The sequence below is a fragment of the Coffea eugenioides genome, chromosome 10, assembly GCF_003713205.1.
Source record: "Coffea eugenioides isolate CCC68of chromosome 10, Ceug_1.0, whole genome shotgun sequence".
NCBI lineage: Eukaryota > Viridiplantae > Streptophyta > Magnoliopsida > Gentianales > Rubiaceae > Coffea > Coffea eugenioides.
Genome location: NC_040044.1, coordinates 7,102,361 through 7,126,394, shown reverse-complemented (window position 1 = coordinate 7,126,394; position 24,034 = coordinate 7,102,361). Strand labels below are relative to the sequence as shown.

General features: G+C 34.4%; 1 protein-coding gene across 1 annotated transcript; it reads right to left on the bottom strand.

The window, feature by feature from the left end:
- Positions 1–5,337: 5,337 nt before the first annotated feature.
- Positions 5,338–12,959, bottom strand: LOC113749589 (kinesin-like protein KIN-7N). The gene is made up of 18 exons (XM_027293378.1): positions 12,784–12,959; positions 12,595–12,684; positions 12,240–12,358; positions 12,023–12,136; positions 11,862–11,943; positions 11,709–11,776; positions 11,535–11,612; positions 11,092–11,234; positions 10,914–11,016; positions 10,750–10,830; positions 10,326–10,394; positions 10,186–10,245; positions 9,969–10,109; positions 8,982–9,260; positions 8,043–8,129; positions 7,118–7,276; positions 6,750–7,019; positions 5,338–5,954 (listed from the first exon to the last, which is right to left on the bottom strand). Exons 1-18 carry the CDS (start codon positions 12,932–12,934, stop codon positions 5,523–5,525), a joined length of 2,526 nt encoding a protein of 841 aa, XP_027149179.1. The 5' UTR covers positions 12,935–12,959; the 3' UTR covers positions 5,338–5,522.
- Positions 12,960–24,034: the final 11,075 nt, after the last annotated feature.

Here is a 24,034-nt window from a genome sequence, read left to right as displayed (position 1 = left end):
AGATTAAAAAGTATTTGGTAGATTTTGTGAGATGGTCCCGAAAGTTTTTGTCCTTTTGGAGTTTGCCACGACAAACACTACAGTATCATTGCTTGAGGGCAGAAGCATGGAAGACAGATAGCTTCTAGACTCGTTGAACTACCAAGAAAAACCTCACACCCAAACTGCTCCACCAATGAAAGGGAAAATTCTTTTGGGTAGTTAATGAAGGGAAAATTTGTTAAAATGATCCTCAAATGTTCAAGAAATGGTTTTATTATGTTTAAAGATGGTATATAGTTTTCTGGGCACCAATTGGATCTATTAGTTTTGTACCAAATCACATGGTCAACTATCTTTCCAACACCATAGGTCATATCCACCCCACACAGAATTAATCTAGGAGGTAAAATAGGTTCCTTGAGCATTTAACCCTTCTCAGTGTGACAACAACATGACAATTGGGCTAAAAAATGAGAAAAATAATTGCATAAAAAGATCTTCCATGTTGTAAAAAAAGCTAGGTTTACTTTTCCATGTAGTAGTTGAACACAAATAAAGATCTTTTCCCCAATTCTTGCCTCTCAGCTATCTGCAAGTGACCTAAGCATGAGATTTGGTACATGAAGGATGAGAGAGATGGGATTTCGAAATTGATAAGCAGCATGGGTTTACACTAAACTTATCATATGGATGTACACAACTCATGTATTTAGATACTTTTCAAATTGATAATACTCTTGTTAAAAAACTAACATCTGAGATCCCTCTTAACCAATATTTATTAGACACATGCTAACCAAACATTTCTAATAAAAATGATATGATAATTTGAAAATGTATTGCAAACCAAAATGCTTCGCTTTAAATATGAAGGCCTAATATATATATATATATATATATATATATAACATGGGAAGGAGCATTTTAGCAATTTACCCAGAAATTAATAGAGTTTTTTTTTTTTTTTTAGCAAGGGAATGGTAGGATTTTAGGATGCCGGGATGGAAGGAATGTGAGGATTAGAATTTAGAATTTCTAATTCTTGAGATCTCAACTTTAATGACTCGTCGGTACAGAGTTCATGAACATTGGAACCACAAAAAAAAAAAAAAAAAAAAACCGGGTTTATGAGGACAGAAGTGCAGAAGTACCATGCAAATTAGCTAACCTGCTTTAATTTACAATTATTACAAGAAAGTGGAAATAGACGAGAAGATTTCCCATAAGAGTAAAATCTCGTATCCACGACTTTCATTCATATGCTACTTGTGCACCTAAATGGAAAACGATGATCTATTTGCTAAACTGAAGTCTATTAATGGTCTAAAGAGCTTCATTACATTTGTCACTTTTTTTTAAAAAAAAAAAATCTAGAATTTATTATTGTTTTCTTAAAATTTTTTGGCACTTGCATCAAGTCAAATCAACATACTTTTCTGATCTATTGTTATATTTTAGGTACGGTGCCATAATTAACATTAAACAAATTCGGGTAATGTCACAGTTTCTTTTGCCTAGTTTTGTTCTCATTAAACCAGCTTGGAAGTGGTACCACTTACCCATTTCAAGACATTTAATCACAAGTTTGAGCGAGCAGGGGATCAAATGCAAATCGATCAAGTTCACCCATTTTGGCAATGTATTTGCAGTTTTTGTCTATATATTTTCTTTCAATGCAAGAGGGTTTTCTCTTATAGAAAAAGAGATTAACTATTCCGAAATGGTTATAAATGGTAACTAATTTAGTTCATTTTTTTTTTTGGTGGAAACTAATTTGGCTCATGTTCATCAAGAATTATTCCCAACAGGATTGTTGAAGGGGTTAACCACCACACTTTTTTTTTGTCTCTTGCGTGTTTGAAGTAAATATGCATGTGCTTCGACCTCAAACTTCGCTTTCGTGTCCCCCTTATCTTCGACTTAAATTGCTTCTAATTTTAGGTGACAAGATTTGATGATATAAACAATGGAGATCAACTCCTCATGATATAAACAAGGGGTTAATGGTCCTAATAAATAAATTTTTTTTTGGCAAAGTTTCTATCAATGTTTATTGCTGCAAGGCGCTAATTTGTCTGTTTGGTGAAATACATGTCGAGAACAAACAGCAAAGAAGACATGTGAGAGCGGCAGTTTTAGTTTTGACTTTAGAAAATGTCAAGCACATTTCTTAGAAGATACTACTAATTAATAGGATCTAATCAATCATTAGTGATGACAAACGCCTAGCAATTCTTTTGAATTGCAAAAGGAAAAAAGAAAGCTCACTTTTGGTCGTAAATTTAAGGACCAAAACGCCTACACACATATAGATGAAAAGGAAAAGAATATAAGTAGTCATTAATTATGTTTTGGGTTATTATCACTTTACCCTCTTAATGTTCGGTGCCACTATTAATTTCCTCATTAACTTTATCTTTTAATCTCTCTACCCTCAAAACTAACGATCAAATTTAACGGAGTTTGTTAATTAAAATGAAAAGACATGTTTAGTTCTTAAAATTATTATCACTTTACCCCTATAAACTATAGTCTTATTATTAATTTACCATTTAGAGTTATTTTTTAAACAATTTATCCCACCATTAAACCAACTTAACAAGTTAAAAAAACTTTAGAAGAAAGTACCATCCTCTTTGTATAATAAAAATAATAAAAAATTTAGACTGGCTCTTTTCCTTTTTAGTATCAAGAAAAAAAATCAAAGTATTAATCTCTTTCTTCTTGACAATCTTATTAATATTGAAAAAAATAGAGAGAGAGAGAAAGAGAGCTCAATTCAGTTTTAAAAAAATACAAAATAAAAAAGAATTAAATACTTTTATTATTTTAAAATTATTTCACTTTTTTGTTTACTATCAAATTTCAATCCTAATCTCGACGATCTTAAAGTAATACGATAATGTTAGACTCTTCTTTATTATTATTATTTTTTACCAAAATCTAATTTTCTATCTCCTTCTTTCCTATCTCTTTTTCTTTTCCTAATATTAATAAGTGTGAAAAAAGAAATTTGAGAAAACTTGTTTATTTCTATGTTTTTGGATCTCTTAAAGTGAAAAAAAAGGAAGAATAACCATTTTAAATTTTTTTATTTTTAATTATATATAAAAGGGTAAATATATTTAAAAAAATTTTTTCATACTAATTAGATTAACGATGAGGTAAAATGCCTAAAAAATAATATTAAGAATTAAAGCGATTGTATCACTATAATTTAAAAAGATAATAATAATGTAGTAATGCTATAGAGTAAAAGAGTATTTTTGTCCAAAATTTATTAACATGTTGAGTTGAATTACTTATAGTGGTGAAGTGATTAAAAAATAACGCTAGAGAGTAAACTGATAGTAATGATGTAATTTAAAGGAGCAAAGTGATAATAACCCTTTGTTTTTTTGTCTTCATTGCGAGGGTGCATAGAATGTCGCAGATAAAGTTCATCTTGCTTGGGGACAGACAGTTGCATTGATTCATAATGAGATTCAGTTTTACTTTATGAGAATCAGTTTTTGTGTGGTCTCCATCAACCATGTTGAAATTTATCTTTGCAGCTGTAGAAAAGTCTAATTCATCATAAAGAAGTAGAAAACTAAAAACAAAAATAAAACAGCAATAGAATAGTCTGAATCCAATGGCCATTTTGTTCACCTGTAACAAACATGACAAGTCTTGTCAAATGGGGGATGGGACTTTAAACTCAACTAATATCTTAATTTTACTTTCTTCCAATCTTCTATAGAGAAAAACTTTTTTGAAAAAAAAAAATACAAAAACAAGACTGTCTAGTTATCTATATATGGTCCCTGTATACATAAATATTTGGCAGCAGATAGCGTTCATAGCAGCACAAACTATATCAGTTTATTTTACACAGTCCCACTAATTATTGGGGATGACCATTAATACGCCACTTATTTCACTCTGAAGCAGAAGGCATGCGTCAGTTCTGTTATGATCCATACATCTTGATCAGTTGCCAAACCAACTTGGAAGATTAAACTTAATCCATGAAAATGTTTTAAGATGAAATATATACATATATATTTTTTTGGCCAATGCAAATGACTGTTGAACCTTGTTTGTGTATGAGGTTGCCAACCTGACACGTACATACATATATATATTTATATGGGTATTGTCTGCTACCACTATTGTCTCTGCTAATGGCGTAGCCTGTTTTGTGAAAAAATGTATGCATATTGAGATTGAGAGCGAAATGCCATGTTACAGACAAATTAATAAATGCAGTTTGATTCATCCATCCATCTTACCAACTATAGATGCCTTCAGACCAGAGAAGGTTGAAACTCAAAAAGAAAAAAACAATTATATTAGTTCCATTCAGACCACATTTTGTCAACATGTTCAGCTGGACCAAAAAAAATAAAAAAATGTATATTAACAAGTTAGAACATTCTCTGAGCCAAAAAATACAAAATGCCTGTGAGTAAGCAATCTTATTATGGGCACAGCAGCTGATTTTGTCGTCACATAAGATGAGACACAGTCTAATGGTCAATTTGTACGTAAATTTTGTACAGAGGAAGATGATTGATGTTTTATGTGCAGGTGTTATCACTACTGTGTTTGTTTTCGTTTCTGTCTCTCTCTGTACATTACATTAGGAGGGGGGACCTGTGAGGATCCAAAGCCGTGTGATTAGACACCATAAGGGCCAAGTTCTTATACTTGGCTGACCATTGCCTAAGGTCCGTCCCGAGAATGGATTCTAGAGGAGAATGGACACCAACGATCTAACAGCAAACTTTACATTATTGTAGTTTTTGCAGGGTTTTTGAAGCTGCAGCAGCTTTGTCGGTAGAAACAGGTGAAGAACTTAAAATATAAAATTAAACCTCAGTGTTTTCCATCATACCTGTTTCCTTGTCAACGAGTAGAGACAAAAGAGGAGAAAGTCCAACTCTTTAACATTATGCATCCGTGTCGCTCGCTTTTCATAAATCTGAAACTTCAACAGATAGTCTGAACGATTCGAGAGAAGCAAAGGAAATCTATAGAGGACAAATCAGGACCAAACTCGTTAAAACAGAAGGAGCTATTTAATTTGTCTAAGCAGTGAATCAAACTGTAACAACAAGCAATTCTTCTGATTCCTGGTCAGTAAAAAAGATGCTAAATTGGCACATAGAACAAAGATTTCGCCTCTACAAAGGGAATCTCTATTCCTGTGAGGTAGCTTTTGGAGATCTCTTCACAAAATAGAACGTCTCTTTACAATCTTGAATTACCCTCACTTTAGAACGTCTTTCATGGATTACTTGAAACACTTAGTACACGCTGAGGTGAAAAATAGCAACGTATGGAGAATTTGATTGAAGATACACATACAAATAATGAATTTTAGTGCAGTACCTGGAACTGGCCTAAAATATATTTATACACCCTAAGTCGACTTTTCTCATTAAGACAAACAAGTTTTGTGATGCAGGCTAGACAAGATTAAATAGTTGAATACACAATTAAGCTTCAGTACGTTGTCTGGCTGAAAAGTCTATTTTAACATGGTGGAACAAAATTCAAGATCCATGAGCTTTGGATAATGAAACTGGATTCTGTGCCTTCAAGTTATCAATGATAGATTTGAAGTCACTTTGGAAAGACACAAGCGATTTCTGCCGATAGGAAAAAGCTGTATTAAACTTTTTGATCTGTTCTTCAAGATCTTTCCTCCTCTGTGCTTCAATTCTCAAATCCTGCAAAGCCTTCTCTTTTTGGTCAGTAACCAGTGCAAGAGTTTGAGATGAGTTGGAGACGCTTACTAGCAAAGCATCTTTCTCTCCTTTCAAAAGATGGAACTCTCTCTCAAGGATCTGATACCTATCTTTAGAAACCTCAAGATGCTGGTTACTAGTGTTCAACTCTTTCTTCAAGTCCATGTACTTTTGCTTAATTGCTTCAACTTCATTATCCTGTATCCTTTTCCAAGAAGCAATTTCTTCTCCCAAGCCCTTGATAAAATTGAGAAATCAGCCCTAAGTAAGAGGATATTCACAACTTTCCAAATGTCTAGCTAAGAAAGGAGTTCAGACCTATGTCCTTTATAGGGAAACCTTTATTGTACTGTCCAGCTAGAGTACTAACAGAACATACATTTCTATCTTTTGTTTGTGTATATACTGCAATAAAATAGCGCCATAACCTTCAAAGTCTAACTTTCTTGTTCTCATGCAACATTTTCATAAAACAGTCAATATTTCAATGACAAGCACAACAAAATTACCAAATTAATTTGAAAGATTGGAGGAATCATGCTATTACCAAGATTGTTTATTCTATAGGCAACAGAAATAGAAACAGAATACAATTATATTTGGTTAGTCACAAATGTCTACAAAGAAAATCACGTACAGCACAAACAATGCACAAGAAAGATGTTAGTTAAAAGAGAAATGTGAAAGGAAACATCCATGTAGAGGAGAGTGAAGTGAGGGCTTTCACTGGTATTCATCTTTATCTTAAAGTGGACAATTGAACATGAACGCAAACTTCAGAAGAGGAGGATAGCATCACCATAAGCAATCCTCGAACAATGTGAACCAAAAAGCTTAAATACCGTTTTTGGGTATGTCTCATTCCTCAAGACTAATTTGCAATAGCAAATAACAAACATCCACGGAATTCAAATGGGAAAATGGTTACAATTAATTACTCCAAAAAGAGCAGAGACAGCAACCTATAGTCAATATGAAAAACACAAAGAAAATTGGCAAGTTAAGATGTGATATCGGTAACCAGGCAGCTACCTTATATTTGCAGTTGTATGGTGGACTTCTGCTGTTCTCTTGCTTGAGAATTGGTGCATCATATAGAACCAGGGATGAGATTGTGCTAAGCAATCTCTCACAAAGGAGGTTGCATTGCTCTTGGAGTAAAGAATTATCAGCCGTGGAGAGTCTATTACCATCTGCAGTCATTGAAAAGTGAGACTCCAAAGTTGAAAAAAGACAAATACCGATGTCTCTTGTGCTAGAGAGTAACTTTGCAGTAGGAGATTTCTCATCAGCAACAAAAGTCTGTTCACAGGGGAAGAATAGTATTTACCATTAGGGAACTTTCTTAAGCTACAAAATTCATACGTGACAACTAGTAGCATTGCACACAGGGAGCTTACCTGTAAAACAGATAAAACATCCTTATATACATCTTTGCAATTTATAACAGATTCACACAACCTTTGAGGAATCTCCTGTATTTCCAACACTTCATTCTGTAATCCGCATAATTCTCTTGTTAACTGGTAGTTCAATGATACTTGTTCTGCACGCTGTCTCTGTAGATATCACATCAATGCATAAGATGAAAAATGCACGAACAAAAGGACTGCTCGTACATAAATTGTGAAAAAATTTATCTTGGATTTGACATTCTAGGATAAGGTGCTTGCCAAACCAGGGATAACCAAAAATGAAAGTTTAATCATGACACTGTTGAAGATATAATCGGACTGCTTCTCATGTGTGGACAATTATTTTTTAACTTGCTTTAGAATTGCTTTCAATTAATCAGTGTCCTAACTTCACATCAAATCATCATCTGGACAATATGTTCAAGCATGTAGGTTTCGTAGCACAAGTATCTACACAACTCCTCACTATTCCACTCTGTATTACACTACAACACATTGAAGATTTTGTTATCATTCCATGCAAAAGTACCATGCTGACAAAATTAGTTCAAATATTATGAAGTCAGCCATTAAGCTGTAGTAATATCGTAACATAACCAAGAAATTCCACTTTATAGTTAGCTAAGTTTTATCCAACATATACTATTGACAGATGGATAAATTCATATTATGATTCAGGGGGTAAAATCTTCCCTAGTAAGCTATTAAGCTCACCGACAATCCATGCTTGTAATTTCCTAAAATTTGTGCAGAAATTTCCGTTAGTTAAATTTTACAATTAGTTATGAATCTAGATATTTTCTGACTCTTATTGTTTGTTCAAATGTCTGATAATTCACGAGAAAATAGTAGGGAAATGCGATAGATAAATCTCACAAATGAGAAGACAATCATATAGAAGCTTACTGACCTTTAGTGTTTCTCTTTCTTCTGAAACAAGGGTAAGTTGTCTTTGGAGATTCTGGATCTGTTGCTTGAAATCCTCCGAAGATGTATCCTGGTACATGATAATGGTCAACCAAAAAATACAGATATTTGCATAGGCACAGACTGTACATAAATAAAAACTGAAGCATTAACGAGGTATTACATTCACAAATTATTCCTACTTGAGATAACTACTTCTTTGCAAAACAAAATTCTTGATAGAAAGGAAAAATGTCAGATGTTGCCAAGAATTCAAAGTAACTGAACCAGAACATCATCTATCTTTTTTATTTACCTTTTGAATAAAATTAAGATGAGAAACAATTACTGCTAAGATGGTAAAGACAGAACCACTGAAAGGTCTAAGGGCAAGATGCTGTACACATTTTAGTAAATTTAAGATATGCACCAGTCTGGAAAATTGGGATGATAAGAATGGTTGACCAAAATATTCGAAAAAGAGGTTAGAATGAGATGGTAGAGGACAACGCAATTGAAAAGTTACCACCCATACGAACTCAATAGAGCTAACAGAAGAATAGGGTTAGTATTGCCAATCCAAGAATTATTAGGTAGGTTTTAGTTAAGCTAAAAAGTAGATGCACCAGGCTTTATTGCTGCACTTGGTATTTTATACTCAGTCATTGCAAATGCTTTAGGAAATTGAGAAGTTAAATCTGTTTTATAAACATTCAAGTGCTAATCACAAAGTTCCCTCTTTCTTTATCTTTGTTGATTAACATCTTTTGACCTTTGAGTGTTGGGAAAGAAGCCTAGTCTTTCCCTTCAAAAGGTTAGCATGTTCTCTTGTCATATAACCAAGTGCCTATAGCTCACACAGAAACTAAATCCACTAATGGATACTTTCACATGAGAGAAAGCCAAAGAAAAAATGCAACCAAGTAAGGATCAGGAAGGTTACATTTCCCGGTGGAAATGACAGAACTTTTCTTGCAGGAGTCATTTGAACTGCATCAAGATCAGCAATATAGCCTTTGTTCATTCTCATCCATGTGTCTTCATCAGCAAAATCAATGAGTGTATCTGGAAGAGGGCTGCACTCAGGTTGGTTAGAGTAATGTGACCGCCTAGCAACAAAGGCATTGGGAATTGCCTTAAAGCATGGTGTACTAAAAGCATCCTCTTTGCACATGCTATTGCTGTCACTACTTTCCTCCTTCAGACTTGCTCTGAAACATTCCTGGATCAAACAAAAGAAATCAAAATCTCTAGTAGCCACTCTAGACTCAAGCACACAAGAGATCCAGTAAAATATAACCAACCATTACAGAAATAACATGTGAGAAAATTTTAAAAGAAATGGAGATACTAAGTAATTTCTGAGTCATTTCTTGTGCATCAAACGTTATAAGATGTTTCTTGAGACAGGAGAAGCATACAAAATCATTTATCAAGATGGAGAAATCATCTATTTATTTCGCGCTTTGATGTTGTTATCAGGTGTTTCCCACCACAAGAAGCAAAAGTTTGCCAATAAGAATATCAACAACTACAGCAAGACGACAATGACAGACATCCAAATGTCATACATATGATGCTACTGAAATGAAGTAAATGGTTGTCATTTTATCAGTGTATTGAAGATTCCCATTCTAGCAGTATTAAAAATAGCAACAAATTGAAAGCAGATGGTGGATGCATGGAATTCACCACTGCTCCAATGAACATACTATTAGAATTATCAGTAGTAAGAAGAATAGAACATCATGTTGTCAAAAAGAGGAGGTGAAACCAAAAAGAAGAAAATTATATAGCCGCTCCAAGACAAACTTAGTCAATCAACAATTTCTCAACCTACAAGGCAGAGAATGACACTAAAATGCTGAATTTGAAAACAAAAGCATGAAAAGAAAAAAAAGAGGAAAACTGTGGCATCAAAAGCTTCTACCTGGTCAGGACCTGAGAATGTTACAAGACTGCTAAGATTATCAATTTTCATCTGTTGATCCCGGATACATTGTTCCCGTTCTTTATGCGTTCTTCTCTCCTCTTCCAATTCCATGGCAAGCTTCTCGTGCTCTAACTCATACTGCATATATGGACAATGAGAAAGCATATCAAGCCAAGAGAAGATTAGTGCCAGACATATTAAGGAGATGAATTACCTTCAACATGTCATTCCGCAGTTTCAAAATCTCTTGCTCCAGCACCTCAGCCCGAGATCCCTGGAAAGAGTATTTTACAGTAAATGAGATGTATTTGGGTCTCATTCATATGGATTCAGGTCAAAATTAATTATTACCACCTGAAGTTTCATGCGTAGTTCTTCTATCTCAATCTTTTGTCTCTTCAATAATGCTGCATCTGTCAATATCTACATCCAATCCACCTTTAATTAGCTCACAAAATTATAGACAAAAAAAGCATGGCATTAATTAGGACAATCATCTTTTCAAATAGAAATGTATAATCTTCTTAACCACTTCTTCCAGTTCCAATAAATTGTACCACAAAAGACAACCAAACAGACATAATAAGAGCATCACTCTGTTAATAAGACTCCTTAAGCATCACTAAACCAGTCTGATTTCACTCTGATCAACTAATTGCTCAAAACAAATCAGTGGCCACTGAAGGCAAGTCAGTCTGAATCCCCCAAATTTTGAGATAAGTAAACTTGTAGGGGAGGTCAAAAGCCAAGTACATGTTATATGGTGGAGTAAACATACCTCATTTACTTGAACACAGTTGGTAATGCGTTTAGCTCTACTGGCAAACTGAAGTGTTCCCTTTGTTTCCTCAATATGAATCTAACCATATCACATACACATTCCATCAGAAATTAACCTTCAATTCTTGAAAATTTCAAAGAAAACAAAACTTTTTTCTTTACCTCTTCTGGTGCAACAGTACAAATAATTGAAGTTTTAGCATTTCCACCAAGTGCAGGTTGAAGTATGCGTGTGAGCTTACTATCACGATAAGGAATGTGTCCCCTACATAAGGAGATGTCAGGTAAGTTGATCATTCAGTTGCAAGATAAATAATCACCTGCAGAAGAATATCAGTACCTTTGCTTTCCACCTTCACTTAATTTGTTGATCACATTACCAAGAACCATTAAGCTCTTGTTTATGTGCTTTCCTTCCTTTAAACGAACTCCACCAGCTCCTGTTTTAGCTATTCTCTCAGAGCCAGCTAAATCCACTAAATTCTGGGGTCAAGAGCAAAAAGAAATGCTTTTAAGAATTTCCTCAAATTAAATGCTGTAATGACTGAATTAAGAGAAAATGAAGAAAGACTGTTTCACATCTTAGCAACAATTTTCCCCTAGAGACAGCAGATTCTACAAATAGGGCGTGTAGGGAAAGATCCATTTGAAGAACAGAAGATCTCATGTTTATTAGGCAATATGGTATGTCGTCCTTTACTCCTTTAAAGAGTTTTCCTGACAAAAATTTCAAAGGTACGACAAGACGACTATTGAGTTCTGAAGGTCAGAGAATGCACAAACCAAGACAGAGACACGGATGGCATCATCAGAGCTTGAATTATCACCAGAACCTGTGTCCTTTCTTTTGCTTTCAATTACCTGGGTCACAAAAATGGCATAATTGAATATGAATTTTGTGAAAGGTAAAAATGTAATAATAGGTCCTTGAAGCATTCCAGGAAGCTGACAACACACCATTCTGAAGATAGTGTGAGATCTACTACTTCGGACGTTCATATTGGTCTCACCAAAGTGCCTATTTACTGCACAAAACATTGTAAAATGTGAGAGCAGTTGAAGAACTCAACAGGGGGGAAAATACTTTTTCTCCAACATTATTGGTCAAACCTTCTCCATGCTGTATAAGCTCGAGCACTTGCTCAGCGCTATTTACAATTTCCTCCCTAAGGCCCGCAACAAAAACACCACGCTGAAATCCAATAAATATCATTGTTATTATACAAACTCCTAAGCAGGACCACCAAAAGTAATCTCATCACATCGCTCACCTCTAAACTCTCATGAATTTGCAGTTTCTGATTCTCCACAGCAAACAGGTCATTAATGTCCTCATTATAGATTTCCATGTATGAAACTCGTATCAGAAACTCTCTATCAGTTGTCTGCAAATATTAATGAAGAAAATCTAGTAAATTTGAAGTCCTAGCACTAATAAATTAGGTATTCGAAACAAAAAAGGCCAAAAAAAGAAAATGATGTGACTACCATCCTGATCTTCACGAATATATCTTTGACAGCTCGGTGGATAATTCCAGGATCATCTTCAGAACCATTCATCGTATACGTTTTGCCACTACTAGTCTGTCCATATGCAAATGCAGTTCCTATGGTATACAAAATTACCTCGTCAGGGTGTGTATTTTCCACAGTAGAGCTCATTATCCGCTATCCAGAACTTATATCTCTATATTTTCCTAAGATAGCTTTTAAAAAAATGGTGTAATTTTCTTACTGGTTGACAATTTTGACTTAATTCAACTCAAACTAGATTTGTAGCTCAAGAAATTAATTCAATTAAAAGAAAAATCCAAAAATTTTCCAAATAAAATAGAAAAATCACCATTAAAACCCTCGACAGCAGCGTGAATAATGTCCTTAGTCAAAAGCTCATAAACCGTAGAATTCGTGCAGCCCCCATCGAACACATGATCTGCAAATTCAAAATCAAAATAATCATTCCTCCCGAAAATAACAAAATACAAACCAACAAATAAATTCCCAATATGGCTTCCACAACCAAAAAAATTACCAAAAGCGTAGGAAAGTCCAGAGATTGGGGTGCCTAGAGCTCGGTGAAGTGAAATGCGATTATCTTCAACCTTCCAGAATGTTCCACTTCCATTAGAGCCTTCGTCATCCACCGCGGGTCTTACTCTTACTGCTACACAGATTTTCTCCATTATCTCTCTCAGCTCTTTCTCTGTCTCACACACTAATGCACACACTTAGGGTGTGATACTGACTACAGATACACACACATACACATACGGATCTAAGGTAAGGTCTTGATTTTGTATAGGCGGGCTGTTCTGAGAGACGTTTGTGATTTGAAAATGGAATAAGTTTACAGAAATGCCCCTACCTTTGGGCCCCTTTAATTATTGGGCTCTTTGCTAGAAGCAGAAGGGTGTGACCCAAACGAAAAGTTAAGAGGAATCTTAGGATGTTGGGCTAACCTTTCTGTCCAATCAGCTCTGGGTGCACCGTTGGTTAGATGGGCATTTTAAGATCAGGATGCAAACTCCGGTTTTCAATCAAAAGCCAATCTTGCATTTTGACAATCGACCCTCATTCAGGTGTAAGTTTGTACGCTTCACATTCTGATGTGTTTTAATTAGGCCCAATAGAGCCCAGTACAATGGGGTTCCGGGACAGAAATGCCAACCAAAAAACCAAAAGGGCAAAAATTACACAAAAGAAAACTACTACAGTAAAATCTCTATAAATTAATAAATTTGGGACAGTATAAATTCTATTAATTTAAAGAAGTATTATTTAATCAATAAATTAATAATTTTTTAATTTATTGAATGTACTTATATTTCAAAAAAATACTCATTTCATCAACTAAGGCTTTATTTTAATTTATAAAAATATGAATTATTCTAATAGTAAAAGGAGGCTAAAAGCCTAAGAAATATAAAACAATCCATATCTACTTGATTTGCAAGTATAATTTAATTATATTAATGTCTTCAATGTATATATATAACTAATATCATTTTTCTATTATCAAGAGGTAAAAAAGATTTAGAAATACTACATCATAGATGTCCAATTCTAAAAAGGTGTTCATAAATCAGTAGTAGACTCATCTTTTGGGGAAATTATTACATGCATTTTTAATGAATTACTAATTTATGACATGAATGGAATGTAAGGATTTCAAAAAATTTTATTATTTTATTATTTTGTCAAAATTATTTGTTCACCTCATTAGCCCAAATCAAGACTGAAAAAATATTGTTTAATAGAGATTATTAATACATTGAATATTAAATTATAGAGGTTTTATTGTAGATCTCATAAACGATATTAAGGTATGGCTAACTGATGCCCAAGGCTTCTCAAGTAGGGATGGCAACAGGCACCCGCCCCGCCGGGGTCTATTGGGGCCGGGGCGGGGGCGGAGGGGAATTTTTTCCCCCCGTTTAGAAACGGGGCTGGGGACGGGGGTATACTCCCCTGCCCCGCCACCCGTTTAGAAAAAAAAGATATATATATGTGCATAATTAAATATGTAATGATATTATCAATTATACTACTAATTATACATATCTATTAATAAAAATTATTAATTATTTATACTAAATTTATTAATACATTTATATTAAATTCCTAACTACACTTAATACAGTAACGTTTTTTTCTAAAAAAACACAATAATAATTTAGTGATTGTATTTGTATCAAAAGTAAAAACTTGATTATTTTAGTTATATTTGTTTTATCATATTATATTGTATTCAAATAACTTTTGTTTAATTATTTTTATGAGTTTCAATTGTGAAGTTGCAATGAATAATAATTTGGTGATATGTTGATATTTTAGTACTTGATTATTTGCTCAAATTTAATTATAATGAAATTATATAATAAATTTTTTTTAATCCCACGGGTGCCCCTGCGAAGAAAACGGGGCGAGGCAAGCCGGGGGCGGGGGGTGAGGGAGGGATTCCCGCCCCATTGCCACCCCTATTCTCAAGTGTTGCAAACGTGAAGTTAATTTGAACAAGTTTCTTCATGAATGGGATGCAATAAATGTGATTGTGTATGTTCATATGGTGATGCATGCATCATTAATTTCATCAATTGTTTAAGTACTAACCTGGTTAAAACAAATAATTATCGTCGACCACAAACATATCAAATTCTTTTATTCTTCTGAATATTCCTTCAACACTCATGATCTCAAGAATTGATAAATTCATCCCCAAAATCTTGGGATTTAATCTCTTTGTTCAACTTTTTAAAGCCATTAAGAAAAAAAGTATACTTTTTTTTGGGGTAAAAGTTGTTTGAGCTTGAAATATATGTATTTGTTAATGATGGAAAGTGCTCTAGAAAAAAAAATTAATGTTAATTATTTTACTTAACTTAGAATAAGTAGCCTAAAATAAGTCAATAACAAAGTAAAATGCAAATCAAAATAGTTCAAAACAATTTTTAGGTATTAATATCTTATACACAGACAGTCAGTCTGTTAGACTTGAATGAATGAAATTGAATGAATGAAAGTAATTTGAAATCTAAATTTTACAGGTGTTTCATGCATCTAATTACACTACTATCCAACTTTTAACCTTGAAAAAGCTCGAACAGCTATTAGTAATTAAGAACATAGCCCAGTCAAATAGCATTATCAGGTTTAAGCGAAAATCAAAACGACGAACTGATCATAGTCCATACATATATTGCATGCTTTGGAATTTTATGTTTTTTCAAAAAGAAAGCTTGCGAGCCTATGAGCTCAATCTTTATCATTCATAAAGGCGGAATTGATTGATAAGTAGCTCTTACAATATCATGGAACAATTCAGACTTATCTTAAAACTTTATAGCCAAAGTTTTTTATTTTTATTTTTTTGTAGTAAAAAAGAACCATGCATGGATGTTGGAAAATCAAAAGGGGCAGCGAAAAAAAGGGCCGCAATTCGTAGACGCACAAAGGTAACGAAGATATATCTTTGTTTGAGAACATCTTTATTAGGTGATAATCCAACTTTTCCATTCATTCTTCCTTAGTCAAAAAGAAGGGTACAGACTTGTGCATGATCAGAACTTTCGTAGCTGATCAACTACAAAAACTTGGAAATGAAGTAAGGGAAGAAGGAAGCTTATAGAGCTATGGCCCATGCAACACTAGACGCTAAAGAAACTAGACTGATCTTAAATGGAACATATACTATTAATATAGAGCTCTAGTTGCTGCATGTTAACATATGATTAAAGTTTTAAGGACGTAAGGTGTCTTTTAATGATTGTGGAAATCTGCACAAGGATTATGCTTGTGGTCTTTGATTTTCTCTTTCTTTTTTCCTTTAATAATAAGAAACTTTTCTTTCTTCCTTTCTTCCTCGTGGTGGGATGGGACTACATGTCCAAAGCTCATACTTTTCTTCAACCTGATAATTTCATTATTGGTTTGTGTCGAAATGCATGCACGGGTGATGCTACACTTTCCTTTTTCTACCAGCAATGCGTGCTTTTTGGGGTGTGATGACAAAAATGTAAAATACCGATGAACAGATTAAATATATTCCCCTGGAGAATATATGCTAGAAATTGACAAAAGTAGAAATTCTTTTCTTGAACATTTTCTGAAGCTTATCGATGCTTTGCAGAATTTTTAGGTACCCATGATTTTCAAGGAAAGATGAGTTTTTGGGACTTCGGAGACTGTCCTTCTAGTCAAAGTGTCAACAGGAATCAACAGGAAACCCTCTAGTCTCGTGCTTAAATTTTGCAATATGCAGCCAAGAAATATAGAGCTACACCGGGGCCCGGTAAGATACTTGCACTCGGACAGTTGTAAAGAAAGAAGCAATAAAGAAAAAGATATGGTTGGACACGAGATTAAAAAAAAAATGAAAGAGTTTTATCACAAGTCTCTCACCAGATTAACGACGGGAGAGATGCAATTTTGACATCCGCCTGCAAGTATTTCTGATCCTTATCCTTCTAAATATTTTATATCATCTTGGAGTCTTATGCACGTAAATTTTGTTGGTGTCAATAGTATATTGTTGCATCTCTCTTTTTGTTTTTTTTTTCTTAATTAGATTAGTCATGCAGTTACCCCTTTAGCTTTGCAAAAACCGTGGTGGGAGTCCTTCAAGGAAAAGCTTGGACTAGAGAAAAAGAAAAAGGTTTTCACTTAGAGACCTGGTCCCATTGTACGTTGTGTCTCTTTGTATGCTAGAAAAATTGGTCTTGATTTGACATCAATCACAATTAGATCTAGCACTTGGGGATTGGAATAGGTCCTAATAAAGCTTAGAGTAGAAAATAGAGGCTATCTAAACCTACAGTTCAAGATTTATTAGTTTTACCAATCTAAAGCTTACATGTCCTCTATTATTGTACTAGTATATGCTCATTTTCCATGTGAGCTCATACTTTGTACATCTTGCATTTCTGTCTATGTGATGCATAAAGCAATTGATCTAGACGACAACAAAAAGTTCGAGTAGAATAAAAATAGGTGGGAATTTATCAATTAGACGTAACTATACATTAAATATTTATATTGCATTGATTAGATTGAAATTGTATGTTATAGAAGAGGACTAGCACTTAATCCAAAAGAAGGCAATGACATGTAAACATGGCTACAGATTCAGAACCCTCGGTTTCGACTTTTTCTGAAAGGTGCAATCTAAACCGATCCTTCTAGAGAAAGAGGAAATTATGGGTTCAGTTCTTAAACCTCTAATTTCAATGCGACTTTGGTTTCGATTTTATTCCAATGACGGTTTTGGTTCTTTTAGTTATGCTTAAACATTTGTTATTATAAAATTAATTTTAAGAAAATATGACAATGGATGTAAAAATAATAATAATAACAACTTTACTGTATTATCATATGCAAGAAAAAAAGAAAAATTCATGCAAATTTTATGAAAAAAATGTCTTATTGTTGTTTTGGATGGATTGGTCTGTAATTTAAATTAGTTACGGGTTATAGATTATGGGACTAGGTTGTTGGGCTAGAATTTGAACTGCTGATATTAGATGTCGACTATTGATATTGAATACTAAACTAACCAAATAGGTTTAGGTAGCAAATATATTTTTTAAAATAGTTTGAATGAATCCTAAACTCCAGGCCCAATTTCGGTACAAATTTTTTGTTGAACCTAAACTTGAATCTTTAGTCATGGTTATGGTTCAGGTTTCGATTTCCAAAATCCGATTCCACAAATTGCCGGTTTGATTCCGATTCGGATCCAATTTAAATCTGAACTGTGACTGCCCCTAATGACGTGTGGTTGATAGATATTGACTTTTACCCAACAATTAATTTTCCAGCTCCATTCGGATACGGCCACCATAAAAGGAGTTTTCCTCAACTTGGGAGAGGATTGAATTCGTAAAGAAGCTCCCACTTTCTAGCAACTGCATCACTTGTATCCAATCTAACTTAAAGAATCTTCAAAGCCACTTTTGCATATATATCACTCTTGTCACAATCGTACAGGCTATGTGGTTGTGACTCAAGAAAGAAAGATAATTCGTAGACCATTTTTTGACATTGCATGCAAGGTTCTAACTTTCTTCGTTTTGTAACGCCGATTCTGTGCCCCTAATGCATTTGCCCGCAAACATGTTCCGAAAAGCAAAAAAGATGCCATTTTCATGGAAAGCAACACTAAGAAGCTATGTAATGTTTTCAGATTTGGATCAGATTCCTTTTCATAACCTGTTAACGTGGTCTGGTATGTGATTTTGAAACATACATATCCCAGTTTGTACAGTGTGGGAAAGTGAAAAAGATTGGATTATTGAAACAATCATATCCAGGTTTGAAACACGGTCATATCCAAGTCTAGATTAATGATAGAGAATCTTTATTGTGAGCTCAATTATTACTTTGTACGTGTTAATTACATTTAGACTTACTTGAACAAAAAATTTTGACGTCCTACGTTCCTATCTTCTTTTTATGGAATATGCTACTTCCCGATCTATTGATATCCAAAAGCTACATAATACTAGTTACACATTAGTGTTTTTCTCGTTCTTGCATATAAAGTGTTTGTCGTTATCCACAATATGTAACACAGATAGGTAGATCCCACTTTGGTAAAGACATGCAGGAAATGCCATTTACGACAGCACAAATCTTGAAGTGTACTATAAGGACCTTTAGTTCATAGAGTAACCTGCATAAACTAGATTTTTCTAATAATTTTTCTGAAAGATTTGCACGAAGTTAACTCTGTTTAAGTGGCGCGGCTAGTTTAGAGCTGCAAATGAATCAAGATCGACCTTGATCAATATCAAAGTCAAACCAACTAAGTTGAGTTAACGAACTCGAGTTCAGTATAGAAAAATTCAGCTTGTTAACTCGCGAGCTGACTCTTATATGTGTGTGAGTGTATATATATTATTTTTTATTTTAATAGTGAAATTATATATATATTCCTAATATTTTTATTATTTATTAACAAAAAATGACTATTTTATTCTTTTTTTAAAAAATAAAATAATTATTTTTTAGTTTTTTAACTTTGACTAGGTTCGAACTCGAGTTTTACATTAAAAACTTGTCGAGTTCGAGCTTGAAATTCAGTCGAAACTCAACTCAATTATGGCAAAACTCGATTCAACTCGACTCATTTGCAGCCATAAGTTGCTCACATAACTACAGGGAAGCTTCCGTATATATTTTGAAAATATAAGATTTTCAGGGATTGTGATGTTGTATTTCTTTTAAAATTTAATGTACACTTATACGTATAATTGCATTTATATATTGAAATTAGTGTTCGCAAATATAATTTTCGTGTACAACGAAATGATATAAGCATACAACAACCGTACAACTATACAAAAATCTAAACGATAGAGGTTGGTATATTGAAACTGCCGACACTTAGGGCAGACCCGCTTTAGTAATTAACAATCAAAATTTATGCCATCACTTGGATTCATAATTTGAGTATAAACTTATTAGATTCACGTTCGTCTTTTTCCCTCGTTTTCAATCGTGTACATCCTTTTGCGCAGGATACAATAGGGTAAAATGTAAATTAAGCTTGCGGCGAGGGTCCAATCCAAACAAAGCAACAATTATTGTTTGTTTCTCTTTTGTGGGGTAAGCAACAAAGCGGCATTTTTATTTTGCAGTAACAAAAACATATATTATTTACCACCCGCATCTTTAGATCCAAAAGGATAGCTTTCACTAGTAGATTTAGCAAGAAACGCGGATGATGTTAATCACCGTCGATTGACTAATATATATATACATTGACGATTTAATTATAATCATATGATAGAGCTGGAACCATGCATTACTTTACAAAACCGCTTATTGTTAAGTCTAGCTAGAGGTGATTCAGTTCTAAAGCTCCAACACAAACCAAGCCTTTTGACCCTAATTCTCAGCTGCCATACATACATACATATATATATATATATATATATATATATATGTGTGTGTGTCGTGGAGCTATAAGAAGACAAATAGGTTTTGATGAATCAACCTTCAGAAAAGCAAACCCTGACTAGATCTTGGGTGGTGCAACAGCGTATGGTAGGTGAAAAGACATAAAAGCCCAACACGACGTACGTATGCATGGCATGGCCAAGAAATATAGAGCTTGGGCAGTTTGGTGATTAACTAGTAGGATATTTGCCTCAATTTCGGTTTTCTGAACGTTAGTGCAAAGATGATGGGAGCTGCATGTTAACCAAGATTTGGTTTAAATTGGCCAGTTTCTGTCGGAGGTCGATTGACTCGGCCATTAGTCGGGTTGAGTCCATTTGAACCGCGCGATATTGGTGTGAAACCAAGCACAACTGGTTCTTTAATTCTGTATTCTCGAGTTTGAGCTGGTTCATTTGGTTCGTGAGTTCTTCCAATTGCTTCTTCTTTCTCAACCTGGACCGCCTAGCTGAATCCCGGTTGGAGATCATTCGCCTGCGCTTCCTTTCTTCTACCGAGTAAACTGACCTGTTTGTTTCGGAACCGGAGGTTGAATTGGAAGGCAATCCATTTCGGGTTGTTTCCGAACCGGAGTTGGCATGAGTTGGGAATCCTGATTGAATTAGAGACACGAGGTCATGAAGGTCACTACCAGCGAAAGGATCTTCAAGAACCGGGGGGAAATGGAAATGAACCGGCTCTTCACAGGACATCATTTTTGCAAAATCAAAATCAAAATCACCAAATCTAGCGTAGCTACAAAAAAATGAACCGGAGGGAGGAAAAGAGGGGAAAAGGGAAGAAGTAAGGCGTAGGGGACAGGTATTTATTGGGAATGGGAAATGGCATGTGGGACCAACTCAGGATTCAACTTTCAAAAAAGGGAGGAGGGCTTGCGTCCAAAAGAATTTTGAGTAGTGTATTGCTTCAGAAAGGGAGGAAAAAAAAATGGAATTTTAGTAGTAAGTGTGTGTTGTGTGTGTAAGACATTGGAACATTTGTGTATGATCAGATGGCATTTGATGGTGAGGGTTGCTGGGGACGTCATCGTGTGCTTTTTTTCAAGTTGGTACGTACTAAAAGAAGATTAACTTAATCTCGAAGAATCAAACCAGAAAACAAGAAACAATAAATCATATGCCGGATATAACAGAAGATTGAAAGACAGCCCCTGCCGTAGTCATGTGAATTACGAATTTTAGATGATAAAAAGTTGTCACTGTTTTCAATCCTAAGAGAGCCATGTGGAATGTGGTTCTTTGTGCTTTTGTCCTTTAATGGCCAAAGGATGTCCAGTTCAAAAGAAGAACCATAAAAAAAAAAAAAAATAGTGAAAAGTGATTTGTGGATGTCACAAACTAGACTAATCGTTAGTGACCATATAGCCTTTTTTTTTTTTTAGTTGGGGAGTAAGAAGCTTTTCTTTTGTATGAGTAATAAAAAAGGAATGAACAAAGAGTTCCAAATTCCATTTTCCCTTTAATCAGTAACTATATAGTCAGTTTGTCTAGTTTCTACAAGCAAGAATGACATTCCCAAAGATTTAGGGTCTCAAATAAGTGGAGGTCCCATGCCCAAAGAATTGGAGATTGTCCGTGGTGAGTTAGTGAAAACATATGCATCCTGCAGCTTGATCTTGTACCCACGTACATGATAAAAACTTCCGGTCTGACTAAATCTTACGTAAAAACTCTTCCATTTTTTTGTTACAAGGCTAGAGAATAAATGTAAGTGAAATCAAACAAATGTGTTTAGACAAATTAATTAATTAATTAACAGAGTCAGAAAAATGCAAAAGTAGATCTTGTCTTGGTTCGTTAGATTGCATTAGCACTAAATGAAGAATATTCCCGGTCTGTTTTTAGTTGGTAGTATTACCTATAGTATTCTTGATTGGCAGTTAAATGTTTCTTGTCCTGTTACCATCAAGCCAATAAAAGTGGAGAGGAACATGCAGCCTATTTATTTTCAGGTTTGCTTTGTACTTGTTCCAGATAAAGTAAAGTTATAAAAAAAAAAAAAAGCATTGGCATCCCGCGTTCCAAATGTTGGTTTCTTCGTGGATTTCTACTTGCTAGTAGGCTGCATGTTCAGATGTTGTTCATAACTTTTAGAAACTTCCCCATTCCATATAGCTTTCAACTTTCCCCGACTTCCCTTAAGAAGGAAAATCTTTTGCGCAAAGTAAAGAAGACATGGGGAACTTGGAATGGTAATGGGCGGTGTGGGAAGTGGGTTACATGCATATACACTGTTCCTGAATTCAAGGGCAGAAGGAATATGAATAAGAATTTAAAGACAGCCGCTGATAGAAACACTGAGATGGATCAAAGAATTCAAGGGTCTGATGTAACATTGAAAGACTGGATGCAAATGTATATGGATTACTGCTATGTATGTACATATACATATATAAGGTTGGATCTAAGATTACACAAATTATGTATTCGGTAATTCTTGAAAGATACCATATCAGAAAGAAAAGAGATACCATGTCAGAAAGAAAAGAGAACAGTATAAGTTTGGCTAGAGACTTCGTTTACTGCTTTTCTCTCCACTTTCTCATGGCCTGTCCTGTGTCCCGATCGATCTTGAATCTTCTTTTCTGCCTTTAGGACTAGTTTGCGAGTCCAGGAGCTAGCAAAGCAAACTGGAGTACGAAACATAAAAGAAAGAAAAAAGAATAAAAAACCTGGTAAGAATCCTCTCAACTTACGTGGGAGAATCGAGAAGAAATGCATGATTTGTTTCGATTTGTTCAGTATTATTACTGTAGAAATTTGTACTTATCAAGAATCTTGTAAGCCTCCCCTCCACATTCATAGGCAATTGTAACAAGTGTAATTAAATCAACAGCGTTATATTCTTCTAAAATCTTAATTTTGGTTTGACTGTTGATTGAGCTATAAGAGATCCATCAAGTTAAGTAGCTGTCGATGTGTACTTCTAGATTTCAGTTTTATGCTTTTTGAAAAGTCAGTGAACATTAAATCTTGTTGAAGTTTGATTTTATCAGTTCAGACACTTTGATTTCACCATCAGTCAAGAGTTCCCAAAGAAAAGAAAAGGTTTTCATTCTCTCTTTTGCTTCTCTTCTATCCAAATCTTCTCCATTGAACATAGGACTTAATTGGGATTGCAAAATATGGGCTATACCCAAACAGTTCCATAATACTTAGTCATGAGATCAATATGGGCGAGACTACCCATTTTAATACCGTCCAAATACCAAATAAATCACATTTTATTTTTTTAACTCTTATTTGACTAATCAGGTGTCTCAATATTACTTGCTTTTAACATCATTTAGTTAGCTTGTTTAACTTTGTAAAATTTTCCAACATCAAAGTCATGGATTCTCCTGAAATGTTTGATGATTCAATTTTGTATCTACCCAAATTTCTACTTCCTATGACTAAGCACTGCTCATGTTTCTCCGGTAGACCATCTTATACGTATTTGTACAGTCTATGTCAAGATGAAGTTGATCGGTTCTGATTCTTTGCATTGTGAAAAAACCATGCAGTAAAACCCATGTCAATTGATCTTTTTTCTTTCTAAATTCAGTTTTCCATAACTAAATTTCATGAGATTTGAAGGTAAACTTGCTTTCTGAAATTCAATCTGGACGTATCAAACTTTGTTAATCAAATGCCTCAAAATTGTTGGGTGATTTTTGGCCTTTACTACTTTTTTTTTTTTGCTGACGGAGTGGGTGTCCGAGTCAATCCTTGCGGGGTCCGACTAATCCCACTCCGACCCGAGAGGAGAGGCCCCATCCCCTCGAACACGATAACCACGGGATTCGGACCATTGCGGGCACTGGACATCAGCTTCTAAGAAGGCTT